This window comes from Cervus elaphus, chromosome 14 (assembly GCF_910594005.1).
Source record: "Cervus elaphus chromosome 14, mCerEla1.1, whole genome shotgun sequence".
In the NCBI taxonomy this organism is placed as follows: domain Eukaryota; kingdom Metazoa; phylum Chordata; class Mammalia; order Artiodactyla; family Cervidae; genus Cervus; species Cervus elaphus.
In genome coordinates, this window is record NC_057828.1 from 48,826,246 (window position 1) to 48,844,057 (window position 17,812).

Genomic DNA, 17,812 nt, shown 5'->3' on the forward strand with positions numbered 1-17,812 from the left:
GATGAATTCTGCTCTCACTAGCTGGCATTGCCGAAGCTATGCTGTAGGAACGCTACTGCTCCATCTGGTCCAGTTCTAAAACCCAGACGGGAGAAAAATTAGAGTGCCCCGAGCCAGAGGCGTGGTCCCCAAAGCTACCAACCCACGTTTCACCCGTGGGGGTCTCCCAACAACCTGGGGAAGTTGCTGGCCAAGCTCTGGGGTGCACAAATCAGGCAGTGCCCCATTTCTTCTAGAGGACATGGTGGGAAAGCAGCTCCTCCCGGAGCCCAGGTTCCCAGGGAACAGACCACTGGATGGGCTGGAATGGTCGAGTCCAAAGCCCTGTGGTTTATTGGGGGCTGGGGCCAAGTGGACCTCTCACTTGGGTGAGGGGCTACGTGTCACAGTCTTCGGGGATGGCAGCCGTGATAATGAGCGAGGGCTCCATGACGCCTGCACCTGTGAAGCTCTCCTCAGCACACAGTCTCTGGCCAGGGAGCTGGGAGGCCAGGCCGCCATGGGCCAGTGACTCCACGATGACCTCAGCTGAGCCCACCTCCAAGTCGGGGGGCGGCTGGAGCGCCACCACCACCATCTTCTCATCCTCAATGACCAGGTTCCGGAGCTTGCGCTGCCTGGGGTTGTAGTTCTCCACCCGGTCGTGGATCTCCATGTGCCTCCGCAGGTGGGCCTAGGGGTTAAGGGGGCTCAGGCTGGGTGCAGAGGGAGGAGGGTTCAGGGGCCCGAAGGGGCTGGAGGAGGCAAGCCAGCCCCAGGCCTACCTGCCGGGTGAACTTGTAGCCGCATTCGGTGCACTCGAATTTCCTGACTCCCTTGTGTCTCCTCACATGCACGCGCAGCTGCTCCACAGCTGCAGGAGGGAAGGGCCGGGGTCAGGGGAGGCAGGAAGTGGGCGGGCTCGGCCCTGCCAGCTTCTCAGGCAGCACCCTGAAGTCACTACTGCCCGGGGCCTTTGGGAGCCTCCACCCCCTCCCTGCTGGCAAGAGGGTTCTGCTGCCAAGGGGCATGTGACAGCCACTGCTGAGCCCAACCTTTCCCGGGGAACCCCTCCAGCTCTGACTGGGGGAAAGGGCCTGGCCCTCTCTCCACCCAGGGTAAGGCAGGGTGATGGCCTTCCACAGGCCCAGGTACCTTTGAAGGTCTTCCCGCAGATCTGGCAGAAGTGGGGCCGGCCCTCCTGGTGGCGGCTGGCCACATGCCTCAGCAGGGGCCCCTTCTCCGTGAAGCGCTGCTCGCAGAACTCACAGCTGAAGGGCCTCTCGCCAGTGTGGGTGCGGTTGTGCTTGTCCAGGCTGGCTGTGGGGACAAGGAGCGGGGCTCAGCCGCCAGGCCTCAGCCCCAGCCTGGGGAGGGGCCGGCCTGCCTCACCTTGGGTGCGGAAGGTCTTGCCACAGAGGTGGCACTGGAAGGGCTTCTCGCCCGTGTGCGTGCGCAGGTGCATGTTGAGATTGGCCTTCTGGGTGAAGGCGTGGCTGCAGAACTCACAGACGTACGGCCGCTCATTCCTGTCCAGGCGGGGACACAGGCATCACCGAAAGAAGCAGTCCCCCCCAGAAGCAGCTGGGAACACACCTGATCCCAGGGCCAAGGACACAGGCCAGGCTGAGGCCAGCCTGCCTGAGCTGTGAGAACAGATTTGGGCTGCCCAGGGAAAAGAGGGCATGAGCTGCATCCCGGGAGCTACGGGCAGCTACCAGGACTCTGCCCAGGGAGGCCCAGAGCCTCATCCTGCCTGAATCCCCACCTACAGCCTCCCTGCCTGGCAAGCTGTGTCATCCCTCAGGTCCTCCCTCCAGAAAGGCTGCAGGCTTTGGACACAGGTGGGGGCACTCTGGCCCCTGTGAGTGGCAGCAGGCCGGGCCTGGGGAGGACAGTCCAGGGAGGATGGCCCCGGGGAGGATGGTCCAGGTAAGATGGCCCTGAGGAGGACAGCCCAGGGAGGATGGTCCCGAGGAGGATGGTCCAGGCAGGATGGCCCCAGGGAGGACAGTCCCACCTATGCTTGGCCTTGATGTGCATCTGCAAGCCATTCCGGCTTGATGCCCGGTGCCCGCACTCCTCGCACACAAACAGCTTCTCCCCGCGGTGCTTGAATGCCTCGTGCAACTGCAGCTCCGTCCGGGACAGGAAGCACTTGGCACAAGTGGGACACTAAGGGACAGAGGGGGCAGGGCCAGAGTGAGGAGCAGGGCCGCCCTGGAGTCCCTGCCCTGGGAAACCGCATAGCCTGCCTGCTCTAGGCCAGCCACACCACCTCCCTGGGCTGGCTCCCAGCATCGCAGAGGGCCCGGCCCCCATCCTTGGCACAGCCTAGCACTTACCGCATGGGGCTTGGGGGCTCCATGCAGCTTGATCATGTGGCTCTGCAGGTCCTTCTTCTGCATGAACTGCTGGGAGCAGGAGGAGCACTGCAAGACAGGTCACGGTCACCTGTGACCATGGAAGCCACCAACGCCACTAGAAGCCGGGTCACCCCAGGGCTACTGGGGCGGGAACCCAGAGGCGGGGCCCAGCCTGAGACGCTCCTCGACCAGGTGTGAAGGCCACACCCAGGTGGAGGCTGAGGTTGTCCTCCAGTGAGGAAATCCTGCCCAAAGACACAGGAGCCCTGGGCAGGTAGGGAGGGGAGGCCCCAACACCTTCCCACATGAAGGGTAGGCGAGACGGGTGGGATGGAGATCCTGGGGCCGCCCCTCGGCCTCCAGCCTTGGGGACAGGCCGAGCCTGACCTTGTAGGGCATCTCTCCCGTGTGGGACACCATGTGCACCCGCAGCTCCATTCTCCGGCGGAATGTCTCCTGGCACACGGAGCACGTGAAGACCTGGCAGTGTGAGGGGCAAGCGGGGTCGGCATCAGCGGGGAGAGTGCCTCTGCCCGGGCTTCCACTCACTGCTGGCAAAAGTCTGCCCAAGGGGGTGGGGGCGCTAGGGTGGGAGAGGGTAACACAAAACCTGCTTGCCCTGACCGTGACCATCGCTGAGTGCTGCAAGGCCACCACGCCAGGCTGGGAGTCAGATCAGGGACAAAGGCCAACTGGCCTTACCTGTGACCCCCACCCTGACTGGTGACCAGCCTCTAGGAAGCAGGGTTTAGCCCACCAGGGGGATGGGGGGAGGTGGCCAGGTGGCCTTTCTCAGCAGCTACCCTCCTTCTCCAAAGCCCAGGAACCCAGGCAGGCAAACCCAAGATACCTCCTGCAGTGTCCCTCCTGGGCTTGTCCCTTCTGCCCTTGGGACTTGTGTCCCCACTGTCATACCAGGGAGGGGACCCGATGACATCCAAGGACCCTGCGGCTCTCAAGTCTACAGTCCTGTCAGGTCAGTCCCCTGGGGGCCCCTCCGAGGTGGAAGAGAGACAGAAGCCAGCATGCGCCTGCCCAGCAGGACCCTGGCTGGCCCTCAGGTACCTGTTCTGAGCGGTTCATGCAGTTCCGGGCTTCATGCTCCAGGAGGTTCTCCTTTCGGAAGTAACACTTTCCACATTTGGGACACTCAAAGGGTTTCTCCCCAGTGTGTTTCCTGCTGGGAGAAGCCACGGGGTGTGGAGGCTGAGTGGACTCGCCGCCCTCCCTCACGCAGGGCCCGCTCTGGCACCTCTGCTGACAGTGCTGAGCTGCCCGGGCTGACGCCTGAGGCTCTCCACGTGGCTGGTGAAGCTGTGTGGGGTGCGTCCAGAAACCCTCCTCCCTCCCGGAGACTCTGCAAGGGAGGGCACAGCTCCCCACCGTAGGGGACACCCCAGAACCACAGGCCACTGGGAGGCCCAGCTGCAGTGTCTCTCCAAAGGCAGAAACAACCTCCGGGCCCCGACTCCCTGGAGAAACCTCTCGGCCTGCCTGGGACTTCTGCGAGCTCGGCCTTGGAAACCATGGCTACAGTCTGACCACCTCAGCTGGCCTCCAGGCTACTACCCATGCGGCCACACCCTCCCCAGGCCACTGCCTGGGCCTCCTACCTGGCCCTGTGCTCCACACAGGCCTCCTAATAAGTGTCCACTTTAGAGTCAGATGGACCCTCGGGGATAACCAGGTCTCATCACCTACTCAACTCTCTAACACGTGGCATCTGGCCCCGAGAAAGGCCTGCTGCTGCCCCTTACCTTGCTGCCTCCCTCCCACCCCAGAGCCTCTGCTCCAGCTCCCCTCCAGCCCAGAGCTGCTCCCCAGCCATCTGCAAGCTTCCTCACTTCCTCTGAACCTGCTGGGTAGTCTCCTGTCTTTACAATTGCAACCTGACCCGACCCTGAACTCCCCAGGTCCCCCTCCCCAGCCCTCCTGTCCTTTTCTTTTTTCCCATGGCACTTCTAGCCCTTCAGCACACTGCAGAGTCTCTTATCTGGTCATTCAGGGTCTCACCGCCCTGCTGGAAGGCGAGCTCCACAAGGCCCCTTTGTTCTGTTCATGAAGGTATCTGAAGCGCCCAGCCACCTGGCAGACAACTCACTGAATGAACTAAGCGAACCCTGACCTCAGAGCCCGGAATGGTGCGGGAAGAGCATGGACAGCCTGCGACAGGCACTCTTCTCTCATCCCCTGCTGATACACTGACTGTCCCCCGCCCGCAAGACCTGTTGGCACCTCAGCTGGCACTCCCTCCTAGTTCTTAGGTCAGTCCAGTGGCCTGCAGCATGAGGACGGGGCTGGTACCTGCACCCAAGCTTCACCCTAGGGAGTGTGCAGCCAGACACAGGTCACCCCAGGGTGACTGGCCCAAAGGCTCCACTGGCAGCAGCTGCCCCCAGAGCAGGGAGAGCAAGGGGGCTCTGTCCTCTGTTCCAACTTCATTCAGTCATCAGGGGCCTCTTAGAGTGTCATAGTGAGAAAACGTGCATGGCCCAGCCTGGCTTGGCAAGACATCGCACCAGGTGCTGTCTGGGGCTGAAGAGGGGCAGGAGGGGAAGGCGCGTCACCTAGCTGCCCTCCCTGCAGGCTGTAGGAAGAGCAAGGCCTCGGGGGCAGTGCCTTCCACAAGGATGCACGGGATGAAGGAAATACTCCAGTACTCCGCGTCCATGCTGTGGCCTTCATTCAGTAGCCGGGGGCCGCAAGTAGCTACTGAACACTTGAAATGAAGCTAGCATGACTTAAGAACTGAATTTTAATTACTTTTAAGTTAAAATAGCTTCCTGTGGAATCTGATTACCTTTGAGAAATGGAGTATCTCCTGCCACATCGGTTAACAAGGATGTCACAGGCACCAGTCATTGTAGCCCTCCAAGGAAAGCCAGTGAGCCCTAAGGGAACTCAGGAGAAGAATACCTGCTATCTGCAGCCATCAAAATGCAGCCACTTCCTGAGGTGAGCCCCAAGGACGCTCAAGATGCGAAAAACACAGGATACTTGTCCCAGAAAGCTGAGGTGCATATCCAAGGAGTGATTTCAGTGAGCCCAGACGCTTACATCTTCCCATACATAGAAAAGTGCAAAATTCCTTAACTTGGGATATCTGGTTTTCTTTAACAATAATCTTTTGATATTCAGACTATATACCCTTGGTTGCAAAAATTCCTATATAACCTGGCTCCTCCCTTTGCTTCCTCAGAGCAGTTCTCTCAGGGTTACTTGAGATGCTGCTGCCTCCTGGGCTTGAAGTCCTAAAAATTCCCACTGAATAAAAGATAACTCTCAACTTTTAGGTTTTGAATATTTTTTAAGTCAACACCTTACTGGGCACAGCAGCTTTAGACAAAGGGTCCCCAGTGCTCTGCTGACATCTGAGATTTAACCTGTCTGCAGAAATGCAGGCAGCACCCACCCTAAAGATGAACATCTTCGCCCCAGGCCTACACTGCCAGGCTTCAGAAACACCTGCGGTGTGGGGTCAGGCTGGAGCCACACCGTGGGCCCTCAGGCTGCTCTCACCTCCTTGGGAGAACCCTGCTGGAGGTCAAGGTCCACAGTGGGGGGAGCCTGATGCTAACAGCTGCTTCAAGCCACTTCAATCCTGTTAGACTCTTTGCGACCCCATGGACTGTGGCCAGCCAGGTTCCTCTGTACACGGGATTCTCCAGGCAATAATACTGGAGTGGGTTGCCATGCCCTTCTCCAGGCGATCTTCTGTCTCTTATGTCTCCTACATTGGCAGGCGGGTTTTTTACCACTAGCGCCACCTGGGTGTCCCCAAACCCACTCCCAGCAGAGAACTCACAGAAGGGGGAGGAAGAAGGAAGCCGTCCAAGGTCAGAGTCTCACTCCCCAATGGTCAGAGGATACCAATGCCAGGCACTGTGTGGATCTGAGGTGGCACCCCAGCCCCCCATGTGGGCCGCAAGTGGGGAGCATGGGCCCCCTCCCCCCAACATGGGAACAGCAGATGGTAAAAGAAAATAGAAAAACAGAACGTTTACCTGTTGTGGACTTTTAGGTAATATTTGCTGAGGAACTTTTTATGACATGTGGGGCATTCAACTGGCACCGCTGTACCTTTTCTGTTCTCAGCAGGCCCGGCTGCCAGGGAAGCTGCACTCCGGGTCGGCTCGGCAGCACAGGGCTTTCTGATTACATTTGTTTTCCTCTTGGTCGGCACAGTCTCAGTTTCAGAAACATAATCGCCATCCCCGTCGTCCTCAACTTGAACTACCACCTCCCACTAGAGCAGAAGAGGCAGCAGGAGGGGGCGAGGTCACCAAACTGAATCAGCAGGGGTTCTGAGGATGGGTCTACAGGGTGGCCAGCTCCATCCAGTTTCATCCCAAGTCCCAACCCAGGCCTGTCCCCGGACCCCTCCGTTCCTTCATCAGTGCCTGTTCCCTTCAAGGTCCCAGGGCAGCAGCAACAGCCCAATCCCAAGTTTGAGGGCAGGAGCTCTGTTTGTGGGTAACTGGAAGTCCACCTGGATTTCACTTCCCTGGGGAAACACCTAATGCCGCCCCCATCGGCCCCAAGAAGCTGCCAACCACAAACACAACTGGCAGGAAGGTCAGCCTGAGGCTGTGGGATGGAGCTGGCTTTCTGCATTTGGAGATACCACATCCGACTCTGCAACCCCATGGACTGTAGCCTATCAGGCTCCTCCATTCATGGGATTTCCCAGGCAAGAATACTGGAGTAGGTTGCCATTTCCTTCTCCAGGGGATCTTTCTGATCCAGGGATTGAACCGTGTCTCCTGCCTTGACAGGCAGATTCTTTACCACTGTGCCACCTGGGAAGCCCTATATTTGGAGAAAGCCTGTTCTAAACCCACAAAACAGACTCTACCTTTAGGTCCAGATTACCCCTGAAAAGTATCAGTCCCTTCTCCCCATCTCCCCTTCTCCAACACCCTGAGCACAGTACCTCATTAGTCCCGCCCTGCAGCTGGACACCTTCAGCTTCGAAGGGCCTTGGGGGCACTTTGCAATCCTCAGGCTCCTTGTCCCCAGGGGGACAGAGCTTCAGGGCCTGCTTGAGTTTCCCACGGAGAAAGGACGGGCTCTCACTCTGAGCAGGGAGGCCAAGCCGGGACCTCTGGGGGCTGAGACTACCGCTGAGCTCCGGATCCCTGGGGATTTGACCCAGAGTCCTTGAAACTTCCTCCTTCTCCACACCCACGGACTCCTTGGGGTGGCTGTTCACATCCCGGGGGGCAGGTTTCCCGAGTCCACTCTGGCCACTTGGTGGCTGTCCCACTGCGGCTTTGGGCTTGAAGCTCTGGCACAACTCCACGGCCTCTGGCACTCGCAACTCCCTGGCTGCCAGGAGCACCTGATCCCGGTTCCCCGAGGTGAGGGCGAGGTGGCCGGTGTAGAAAAAGTCCAGCAGGAGGCCAAAGATCTCGGCAAAGCCCGCAGGTAGGACGACACTGCCCCCTGAGCCATCCCCGTAGAGGCTCTGGAAGAAGTGGCTGCAGCAGGCAAGAACACTCCAATGTGCCTTGAACACCAGGCCCCCCACATCCAGGGTGGCATCGCAGTACTGGCCCCGCTCCCGCTGCTTGTTGAGCTCCTGCAGAACCCTCACGCTGTGCTGGACGAAGGAGCCGTCCATGGTCCCTCTAAAGGGAAGAAACACGGCAGTGACACTCTGACCAGTCCAACCCAGAGGCAGCAAGAGAAAGGCCCTGGAGCTGAGACCAGGGTAAAGGGAGACAGATTCTATTCATTCACGTTTATTACAACCAGGACTTAGATCAAGGTTAGAAGGTGCAAGTTGAGGCAGGAAGGGACTGAGAGCCTCCCTGGGGGCGGGGTCCAAGCAAACAGGCCATATCGCGGGTGGGCAGAGAGTGTGGGTGACGGGGGTGCGGGAGGACTAGGTGGGGACACAGTCGGGAAAGGGTGCTGGTGGGAGGAAATCAAAAGTTTGGGGAAAGAGGCGCTGAATTAGCGCGAACTTATCAGCCTGGCAGAGCGAGAGGACCGGAGGCAGGGGAGGACAGCGACTGCAGACAGGTGAGAGGAACCCACGCCGCGCCCACACGTCTCGAGCAGCCGGGCGGAAGGCGGCCGCGGTCACACTCCGTCAGCAGTCACGGCGGCCCACAGCGCCCCCTCCCTCGTCCCTTGCCCCTCGACCTCCTCACCCTGGTCCATGCTCCCTACGCCTACCCCTCCAGACCCGAGCCAGGTAGCCCACACAACCCCACTGACCAACTGCCCCGGCCGTACGTGCCCGGCGAAAGTGCAGAGACGCCGCCGTCGCCGCCGCCGGACGTGACGTCAGGGCGCGCCGGCCGGGGCGGGACGCCTCGGGGGCGCAGGCCTTTACCTCCTGCCCCTGCAGGCGGTACCATATAGATAGCAGCCAATGGGGTAGAGAGAGAGGAGGGACCAGTCCAGTTCCCCCCGCCCCCCGGCATTGGGCCCGCCTCCCTGGGTTGCCTAGCAACGCCAAGCGGGACATTCGGTCTCTTGCCCACTGGGAGTCCCGAGGTTCCACCTGCGGTTAGCCGGGCCGCACAGCGCCCTGAGGCTTGAAGAGGCAGCACTCTACCGTCGCCCTAGAGAGGAAGCGCAACGAAGACGCACATTTCACTTTTATTGGCAGCCGGCGCAGCCCGGACTGAGCCCTCCCGTGGGCTTACACTTCGCACGCCAAGGCTGAGGAGCCTCCCGGACACCCCAGGTCCTGGACGCCCCTGTTCCACCTTCGCCCCTGAGTCCGCCCCGCCAGGCTTGACCATGCTCGATCCAGTGGTCAGGTGGAACCACAGCGCCTGGTGTAGTCCTGGATGGAGGCCTGGAAGTGCTCGGTGCTGTTGAGGTCCGGGCGGCACAGAATCACGTAGCACTTGGGGAGGAAATAACCGCTGAAGCAGCCACTCAAGCTGCTCAGCATGGCCAGCGCGTTGACCGCGGGCAGATACTTGCCCTGATAGACAGTGGCCATGGTGAAGAAGGCGATCCAGGACACGAAGTTGAGTAGCAAGCTGAAGGTGACACATTTGGCCTCACTGTAGTTCTCTGGCAGGTCTTTGCCCAGGTAGCTGCAGGCAAAGGCGCCGACAGAGAGGAGGCCATTGTAGGTAAAAGCCAGCATGAAGCCCAGTGAGTTAGCCTCTGTGCAGCCAAGCACCACCAGTTGAGGGAAGTGCTTGTATTCCCTGGTCGGCAGTGGGGTCCACACTGCAAGCCAAACTAGGCAGATAAGCAGCTGGGTTGTTGAGCTGATCATCACAAACAGGCCAGCACCATGGTTTTGGACCCATGCACGGAAGAAGGTGGGTAACCTGGCAGAAAACTTGAAGATGAAGACAAGTTGGAAGGAGCGGACCGTCAGGCAGGACAGGAAGATGGCAAAACCAAGGGAAAAGAGGCCTTGGCGCAGTAAGCACGTGGGCAGTGTGGGCTCCCCAAAGAAGCCATAGAGGCCCCAAGTCCCCCCTGCCAGGGAGCCCAGCATGAGGAAGCACAGTCGGCCCCCAGCTGACCTCACCACAGGGGTGTCTAGGTGCCAGGCAAACAGGCCAGCAGTCCCAGCCACCACCACCAACAGCAGCGTATTAGCTGCCAGCAGCACCAAAGAGACTGGCTCGTGCCACGTCAAAAACACCACGATGCGTGGGAAGCAGGTCTCGCTTCTCTCAGGTGCCCACTCTTCTTTCCCACAAGGCCGGCATCTATAGGGGTCTGGAAGAGAAGGTGAAGAGGGTTCCTGAGAGCCAGGTGAGGACAGCAGGAAAGGGAGGCTGTACAACCCTTGCACTGGAAAAGCCCCTGATGCCGGGAAGGACTGAGGGCAGGAGGAAAAGGGGGCGACAGAAGGTGAGATGATTGAATGGCATCATCGATTCGACATGGTGGTGGTGGATTAGTCGCTAAGTCATGTCCAGTTCTTGCGACCCCATGGACTGCAGCCTGCCAGGCTCCTCGAATCCATGAGCTTGACCAACTCCGAAAAACAGAGGAAGGGAAGGACAGGGAAGCTTGGCGTGCTACAGTCCACAGGGTCGCGAAGAGTCGGACACGACTTAGTGATTGCACAACAACAACAACCCTGCAAGGTGCCGGTGGGGCTTTAGCACAGGAGCTGGGCTCTGCAGGCACAGCACGATGAGGGTAGCCCTGAGTGAGAGCCCCCAGGCCATGTGTTTCCTTAATATGCCTGTGTTAATTACAGATCATGGAGACACTTCGGTCAGTTCTGTGTGACTCCTGATCCCAGAAGGAGTTGGCAAGCCAAGAGGTCATAGAGAGGGCCTTACCCTGTAGCTCCGCCCGCACCGCCCTGAGGCTGTGATCCAGGGCAAGCAGCTGGCCCCAAAGGAAGGGCATTTTCATCTTTCCCAGGGCTCTCTCCCTAGCCAAATCCACCTTCTTGAGCTGCCTCTCTGTGGTTTCTCTGAGTTGAGTTGATTCCCTCAGTATGGAAGAGATGCATTCCCACGCCCACCAAGATGGTAAAAGAAGGCACATGGCCCCTGGAGTCCAGCTCTGGGCTGAGCCCCTTAGCTACCTCTGTCTGCCCCTTGCATCACAGGATGGAAGAACTTTTTGTCCTGCTGCAGACATGCTAGTGTCTGCATTCAAGCCAAGCTGTTCAAGGCACCGGGTGTCACTGGCACGGTCAATAGATGGGATTTCATACAGATAAAATGGGAAGAAAAAAGAAAAGGAAAAAAAAGAACAATATGGGAGGGTACAAAGGGAATGAAACTCACATCTGTTTGGATAAAGATGCTGAGTTTAGGATAAAATTGTCTCTGTAGGTGCAGGGATTTGGAGCTCTCTTAAAAAGAACACAGCTAGATATGAGGCCTTCAACTGCTTGTTTCTTTCTGCTTGATCAGAACTCAGGTCTGGTGGAAGGTGTCCTCCAAACTGTCCCTAACTGGCAGCAAAGTAACCAGGGCCCTGGTTCTGCACACGTGTGGCCCAAGGGAGCTGCTTCCATCTGCTCTACAGATCCTAGGAGTGCTGGTGGTTCACCCACTCATCACTGGTCACTCACCACTCTTATTGAGGAAGGTCCCGGCCTCACAGGGCACACACTCAAAGCAGCAATGGTGGAAACCTATGATCACTCTCTGGTGGCCTTCAGGACAGTCCCTGGAACACACAGACGTAGGCACCTGCAAGAAGCCATGGTGTTCTGCAGCCATGTGGAGATGCTCATATCAAGGGACCCTCACACATGGGATGGAAAACGGGGTCTCTGGGCATCTGCCCTCACAGCTCACTCCCAGAGCAGAGCCCCTGGTCATGTGAACCAGCAGCAACTGGGCATCTGTCTGTCTGAGCCCTGGGAGCCTCCCTGGCAGGGCTGGGGAGAGCCATACAGCCTGGTACCTGGGATCCAACCTTGTGCTCTGTGTGAGCTGTGTCAGCACTGCCCCCAGGCTCCAGGCTGCCCATCAGGCAGTCACCTGGCGAGTGACCACGTCCCTGTTACCTGGTTGGCGTTTCCATGCCACCGGATTTTGGTCGTATTTATGTCCAGCGACACTGAAAATGGAGAGGAGGAGCCAATGACCCTGAAGGTCCAGTTGGGGCCACTCCAGTCCCAGGTGATTATGTCATAGTTGCTGAGGGTACTGCCATCGTCATTAAATGTCACAGCGTTTTTGTGTAAAAGGAAATTCACCTTGCGAATCTGCTCCAGAAGCTGAAACAAACAGGGATAACGGAGCTGATGCCGATGACACCGGCTGCTCCTCCTGGGTCCTCCCATACCCAGATGGCCCAGGAAGCTAGTGCATGGGACCTTGCTGAGCTTCTACCTGGGGCATTTCAGCCCGCCTAGAAGTTCTGGTCCCTTCCTCAGCCCCCCTCCCCTCCTAGGAGGCCCCCTGACCCTCCTAACCAGCTTCCTGAGTGAGAGAAGTCTCTAAGAAGGCAGCCCTTTGCAGAGCTTTCAAACCCTGGATCTGAGGCCTGGTGGGTGGGTGGAGCCGCAGCTCAGAGAAGACCAAGACGAGTCTCATGGAAGGGATCAGCCTCTAGCGGTCAGCCTTTGCCCCCCACCCCCAGCATTTAGGGTGGCTGAAGAGTAACCACGCTGCCTGCCTTAGGAAGGCAGATAGTGGGTGCCAATGGCTGGTAAGTGCCTTACCTGCCAGGGGTAGACCCGGCCCCTCGAACAGGCTCCAGAGGCGCAGCCCAGGAGCTGGTGGAGGCCATGGGCCACGGCGTAGACAGCCTGGTACGCCTTGTAGGCAGAGCTCATGGAGAACTCCGCCAGCGTGGGCATCGCCTGTGCCGTGAAAGCCCAGCATTCTGTACACAGCTGGTTGCTGCTGCACCAGGAGCCCTGGGGGCAAGGCCTGAGAACTCCTTTGTCAGCCCGGACATAGGCCTCTTCAAACTCCTTCAGGCCAGGGACATGCCTGTGCGGGATGGCCACACCCAGCACTGTGCCGATGCCCTGGATCCCGGGCACGCTGTTGATGTGACTAGAGATGGCCCAGTCTTCTGTGGCTATCCACACCTTGGCAGTCAGTTTGGCCAGCACCACAGACTCAAAGAACACTCTGGCCACCTGTCTGCCAGAGTAAACCACTACGACGGTGGTCCTGGCTTGGACCAGGCAGCGTATCATGCTCTGCATCCGCTCGTCGCCCGGTCGGGCGGAGAAAGGCACAATGTCCCTGAAGGCAACACAGATGCCCTGCCGGGTGACCTGGTACTCCAGTTCCTGTATCCCTACCTCCCCGTAGTCACCTTCACCACCCACGATGGAGATCCAGACCCACCCGAACCTCTGCAGCAGCAGCACCAAGATGTCCACCTGGTGCTTATCACTGGAGATGGTGCGCAGAAAAGAGGGGTAGAGCCGCCTCGCGTTTAGCACCATGCTGCTGGCTCCATAGCTGACCTGTGGAGTTCAATTCAAGTTCAGTGGCATCAGCCTCGACTGAGAGCCCCCCAGTGCCAGCCCTGTGCTGGGCGTGGGGACATGGGAGTGGGAGGGGAGGGAGAAGGGGGATGGAGATGAGGTTCTGGCCTGGGGTCTCAAGCAGAGCACTGCTAAGTTACCCGTGGAGAAGGGGGCAGGTCTCCAGAGAGAATTCTGGGAGAGGAAGGAGACTCTGGCCTGTGGACAAAGTGAACGCAACCTGCAAGCAGGGAGTGAAATGGTATATGTGTGGGGCCCTCCAGGAATTTCCACTTGGCTGGAAAGCTGGAGGGCAGATGCAGGAAGGAGAGCATGAACCTGTGTGTTCCGTCAGGGCAGGAAGCCTTAGCCGCTACTTAGCCCCTGCTCAGCCTAGCTGGGGTGCTAGGGCTTTATCCCAAGGCCACAGGGAGCCCCTCAGCGTTTAGGCAGCAAAGTGACATCAAACTTGTAGGAATGCATCTCTGATCAATGAGGAACCTGTTTAAAAAGGTTCAAGGCCAGAGTCAGAACTCCTAGGAGCTGATGGAATCATCTAGATGGGAGAGGATTGCAGTCAGTTAAAGCTGGGGCAGTGGCCATAGGGAAGGGATGGACCTATGTGGTTAAGGGGCCGCATGGCAGAGGCTGTAGTGATGGGCTAGATGTGGAAGCAGGGAAGGGAATGCAGCGGGCACTGGCTTCCTTGGAGACAGTCACTCTGTCAAATGGGCTGGGGTGGGGGGTGGGATGTAGGAAGACAAGAGGCTTTTGCTATGGAGGAGGTAAGTTCATTTGGGGCCCTGGTGGCTCCAAGAAGTGGAGGCACTGGGTGAGCCTCTGGAGACAAAGCTGGTTCTCAGGAGTGGAGATGGAAGGTGGAGATGGGAATTCAGCCAGGGCCTTCTGCTTGCCTGAGAAGGGGTGGGGTCTGTCCTAGAGAGTCACCTCCTTCTCAGGGGGGGATGGAGGGGGGAGCAGAATTCCCTAAAGGAAAACGAGAAGGAGGTGGCACAAGGGAAGAGGGGATCATAAATGCTGGGAGAAAGTGTCCAAATGGTCAAATGGGTTGGAGACCTAGTGGTCCTCCACCAGTCCTTCTCAGCAAGACCTTGCTGGTTCTGCCTTGGGGTGGTCACCTGACCCATCTCCAACCCCTACCCAACCCGCAGTCACCACCTTCAAGCACTGCTAAAAGGACAGAGCCCAGAGTCATGGAGGGAGGAGTAAACGCAAAGAGAGAGAAGCAAGCAGGAATGGAGACTCTGCAGAGAAGTCTCCTTGGAAGGGGGAGTCAGCCAGGCTGAGAGGAGAAGAGCCCGGAGGGTGGAGGGGGACAGGGCAAGTGTGTCAGCAGAGGAGGCGGCCCAGGAGAGACTGATGAGCAGAGGAGGGGACTGACACCACACCTCTGAGCCTGAGCCTGGAGGAAAAGACGGGAGGAGGGTAGATGTGAAGCCTGTGGGGTGATGGGCAGCAGCCGGAGAGAGATGAGCAGAGGTTTCCAAGAAGAATGGACTTTCTGGTGAGCACAGAAGCAGGGAGATCTCGGTAGCAGCACTTGGAGAAGAAGGAACTCCAGGCAAGTGACTCAAGAGCAGTGACTGCCCAGGAGGTCCTGAAGTCCAGACCCACCTTGGGCATAGCAGCTCCTGCACACCCACCCCAGCCCACTTGGACTTGCCAGGAGGGGAGATGAGCGAACTGCTAGGGCCCCAGCTTACCAGGGGCACCAGGAAGGGGCTCAGCACGGCTGCAGTGGCGAGAGCATGGCTGGTGATGTCAGGCCCGATCACTGCCACCATCGCAGGGGAAAAGTGGGCAGGGCCTCCCTGGATCTCCACATAGCGCCTCCCCAGCGTGCTCAGTATGCTTAGCGTGGCATACATGTTGGCTGACTCTGAGCACACATCGTACAGCTCGTACCCCAGGGTGACATTGGGTAGCAGGGCGGTGGAGTTGTTTATCTCCTCGATGCTGAACCGCATGGCCTGGAAGAGGTGGTAGCCATGGCCGTTGAAGCTGTTGGACCTGTAGGGAAAGCCAGGCTGAGAGCAAAGGACCTCTGGTCTCCTGGAACCCCAGGCTTGGGGGTAGAAAGGAACCTCTGAGGTAATCTGTCCAGCTCTTACAACCATAACCTCAACATGAGCCCTGGACCACACACACAGTTCTGTTGACAGGCCTTGGGACAGGTGGGGGACAAATTGGAAAAGTACACATACCACGCCCCTCCCCCCACCATAAGCATATTAGGATCAAAAGACTCCCAAGTCCTGTAGCGGAGATATCTTCTATATTAGGGTTCTCCAAAGAAACAGAACCAAGATGAGACACATATATACATCTATCTAGCTATCTAGCTATCTATATATACACAGAGAGGGAGAGAGCGCAAACAAAAGAGAGGACTATCTTTTCCCCGGGGATCTCCATCTTTTCTCTTAAGACCTTCAACTGATTAGGTGAGGCCCAACTACACTATGGAGAGCATCTGCTTTATTGATTTAAATGTTAACCACGGCTAAAACATTAACCACATCACAGCAACATCTAGACTGGTTTAACCAAACCTGTCTTGATTGTGGTGGGGGCCTGTGTTCCTCATGGCCTGTCTGGGAAACACAGACACGGGCACACTAGGGCTGTGACTCAGCCCTGCTTGAGGAGTGTGCCAGCCTGCTCCTTTTCCCAGCCTCCCTGCCTCTTGGGAGGCTCCCCCATCATTCCTACCACTTCTGTCCTTGAGTCACTGGAAGGAAGTGTAGTACCTCCTGCCCGTGACAGCCCTTCAGTCACCTGAACCTGGTTTTTCAGGTGTCTCCTCCTCCCTCAAGTCTCCTCTTCCCAGGCTCCCGACTGTAGCTCTTTGGGCCAGTCCTCCCACGCCAGGCTTTCTAGAATCTTCCCAGGCTGGCTGGCAGGTATGCTACATATTTGGGGCCACTGAGCCATGAGACGTCCTCGAACTGACCAAATCTAATACTATCCCCTTTATAAGAAAAGCAGTTGCTTTTTTTTTTTCTATCTAGACTGTCCACAATCGCTTCTCGGTCTTTTGGCTAAGATCAAGTGTAGACTGTCCACTTCAGGAAGGCACCAACCTAAGTCATTCAGGCTACTGAAGCATCTTCTGCTATACGTACCCATTTCCCTCCCCCTGGAGAACCATACTTGCCAGCTGAGAGACTGAGTGGGAACTGGGGAGGAATGGGGTAGGGAAGGAGATGGAAGAGGGAAAGGCCACCCTTGCTGAACCTTTGCCCTCTAGTTACATTACAAAGTCAGGAAACAACAGATCTGGAATTATAATACAAAGGACTCTTAACAACAAGGACAAAAGAATGTGTTGAAAGTGCCAGGGAAAGGCTAGCCAGCACTTAAAGGTGGTGGCTTGGCTGTAGGTTGGGCAGGGATTGGAGGCAGTCCAAATGGTCACTCCAGAGGTAGAACCCACAAGGTCTTGCAGCGGCAGGCTGGCAGAGGACCCGCAGGCACAGGCCCCCCCCAGGTGACAGTTCTGCTGACCTCTCCCCCACTCACCTGTCACAGAAGGTCACCGTGGGTCTTCCTCTCGCCTCTAGAGGGGCACTGTGGAGAGGGAACATGCCTGCAAGCAGGTAATCCCCAGGGAGGCTGAAGTCAGGGGAGGACAGGGTGTTGTGGCAGCTGAAAGCCCAACAGCAGGAGAGGGAAAGCTGCAGGCTGACCAGGCGCACCCCCCAGAGTGACATGCTGGCCAGACAGCCCTGTGCCTGGCATGGCCACGCCACGCCCTGTGACCAGGTTGGGCCGTTTAAACAGAATGGTCAGCAGTTGCCCAGATGCTTCCTAGTTTCATGCCTATGAAAGGGGGCGGGATTAGAGCCCAGTTGTAGGGCTGTTTGCCTCTGCCTTCCGGGCCTGCGGTCCTCCTCAGGAACTGGGCAGGGTGAAGGCACAGGTGCAAAGCAGGTGGCACCCACTGACCCTTCCTCTGGACGGTTGTGGGTTCTCTTTGCTCTGGTGCCTGTGGCATTACCTGGTTAAGACAGGGATTTGAGGGGGGTCAGCTTCTCTGGGGGCCTTGAGGAACAGAGTGTGAAAGGTTGCTCTCAGCGAGCTGCAGGTTTTAGAATCGTTTACCTGGGCCTCAGTTTACCAAACGAGACAAGGCTTTGAGTTATACTTGTGACCCACCCCAATCCTCAGTCTCCTGAAATTGAAATTCTGAGTAAATCGTCCCCATTTCGCCTCCTTATACACAGTTGCTCCCTTCAGCTCAAAGACAAATGCATGCAAACGGAGGGTATGCAAACAGACCGGTTTTGTTTAAAACGTCAATCCTGGAGCTTTTTCAGTCGCGGGCGGGGGGAAAAAGTCCTAGCTGGATTTCCGGAGAGGTGGCCCTGGACTTGGGGTATCTGACTTTCCCTCTCCACGCAGCCGGGGTGAGGCTTTTGCATAATGTAAATGGGGCTCTCGTTGGGACTGCCTGGCAGGGTGTCGCCCAGGCTGTCCCTAGGTTCCACCGCCTCCAGGGGCCCGAGCCACACAGGCGCCTGCGGAGGCCAGGGTGCGCCGCCAAGACCGCCGGCAG

General features: G+C 57.9%; 2 protein-coding genes across 5 annotated transcripts; both read right to left on the reverse strand.

The window, feature by feature from the left end:
• Positions 1-310: 310 nt before the first annotated feature.
• On the reverse strand, positions 311-8,662 carry ZBTB48 (zinc finger and BTB domain containing 48). Of its 3 annotated transcripts, none has more exons than XM_043923227.1 (11): positions 8,571-8,662; positions 7,279-7,975; positions 6,350-6,591; positions 3,411-3,522; positions 2,733-2,825; positions 2,325-2,411; positions 2,000-2,154; positions 1,372-1,508; positions 1,135-1,299; positions 765-853; positions 311-673 (listed from the first exon to the last, which is right to left on the reverse strand). In XM_043923227.1, the coding sequence occupies exons 2-11, from the start codon at positions 7,966-7,968 to the stop codon at positions 377-379; spliced, it is 2,067 nt and encodes a 688-aa protein (XP_043779162.1). In that variant the 5' UTR covers positions 7,969-7,975; positions 8,571-8,662; the 3' UTR covers positions 311-376. The 3 variants fall into 3 exon arrangements, with proteins under 3 accessions (XP_043779162.1, XP_043779160.1, XP_043779161.1); XM_043923225.1 differs by having other exon boundaries at positions 3,411-3,525; XM_043923226.1 differs by lacking the exon at positions 8,571-8,662 and adding an exon at positions 8,504-8,559 and having other exon boundaries at positions 3,411-3,525.
• Positions 8,663-8,951: 289 nt separating this feature from the next.
• On the reverse strand, positions 8,952-17,788 carry TAS1R1 (taste 1 receptor member 1). Of its 2 annotated transcripts, XM_043923778.1 has the most exons (7): positions 17,536-17,788; positions 16,777-17,254; positions 14,958-15,264; positions 12,472-13,233; positions 11,812-12,024; positions 11,371-11,491; positions 8,952-10,049 (listed from the first exon to the last, which is right to left on the reverse strand). In XM_043923778.1, the coding sequence occupies exons 2-7, from the start codon at positions 16,965-16,967 to the stop codon at positions 9,118-9,120; spliced, it is 2,526 nt and encodes an 841-aa protein (XP_043779713.1). In that variant the 5' UTR covers positions 16,968-17,254; positions 17,536-17,788; the 3' UTR covers positions 8,952-9,117. The 2 variants fall into 2 exon arrangements, with proteins under 2 accessions (XP_043779713.1, XP_043779712.1); XM_043923777.1 differs by having other exon boundaries at positions 16,777-17,788.
• Positions 17,789-17,812: the final 24 nt, after the last annotated feature.

Excerpts from the sequence above, each read along its gene's own strand:
- ZBTB48 (XM_043923225.1), bottom strand. The coding sequence starts at position 7,968 with ATGGACGGCTCCTTCGTCCAGCACAGCGTGAGGGTTCTGCAGGAGCTC. Across the intron at positions 6,592-7,278 it reads TGCAGGGCGGGACTAATGAG|TGGGAGGTGGTAGTTCAAGT; the intron begins GTACTGTGCTCA and ends CTTCTGCTCTAG. Across the intron at positions 2,412-2,732 it reads CGGGAGAGATGCCCTACAAG|TGCTCCTCCTGCTCCCAGCA; the intron begins GTCAGGCTCGGC and ends CCTGTCTTGCAG.
- TAS1R1 (XM_043923778.1), bottom strand. The coding sequence starts at position 16,967 with ATGTCACTCTGGGGGGTGCGCCTGGTCAGCCTGCAGCTTTCCCTCTCC. Across the intron at positions 13,234-14,957 it reads GCCCCTTCCTGGTGCCCCTG|GTCAGCTATGGAGCCAGCAG; the intron begins GTAAGCTGGGGC and ends TGAACTCCACAG. Across the intron at positions 12,025-12,471 it reads GCCGGGTCTACCCCTGGCAG|CTTCTGGAGCAGATTCGCAA; the intron begins GTAAGGCACTTA and ends TGTTTGTTTCAG.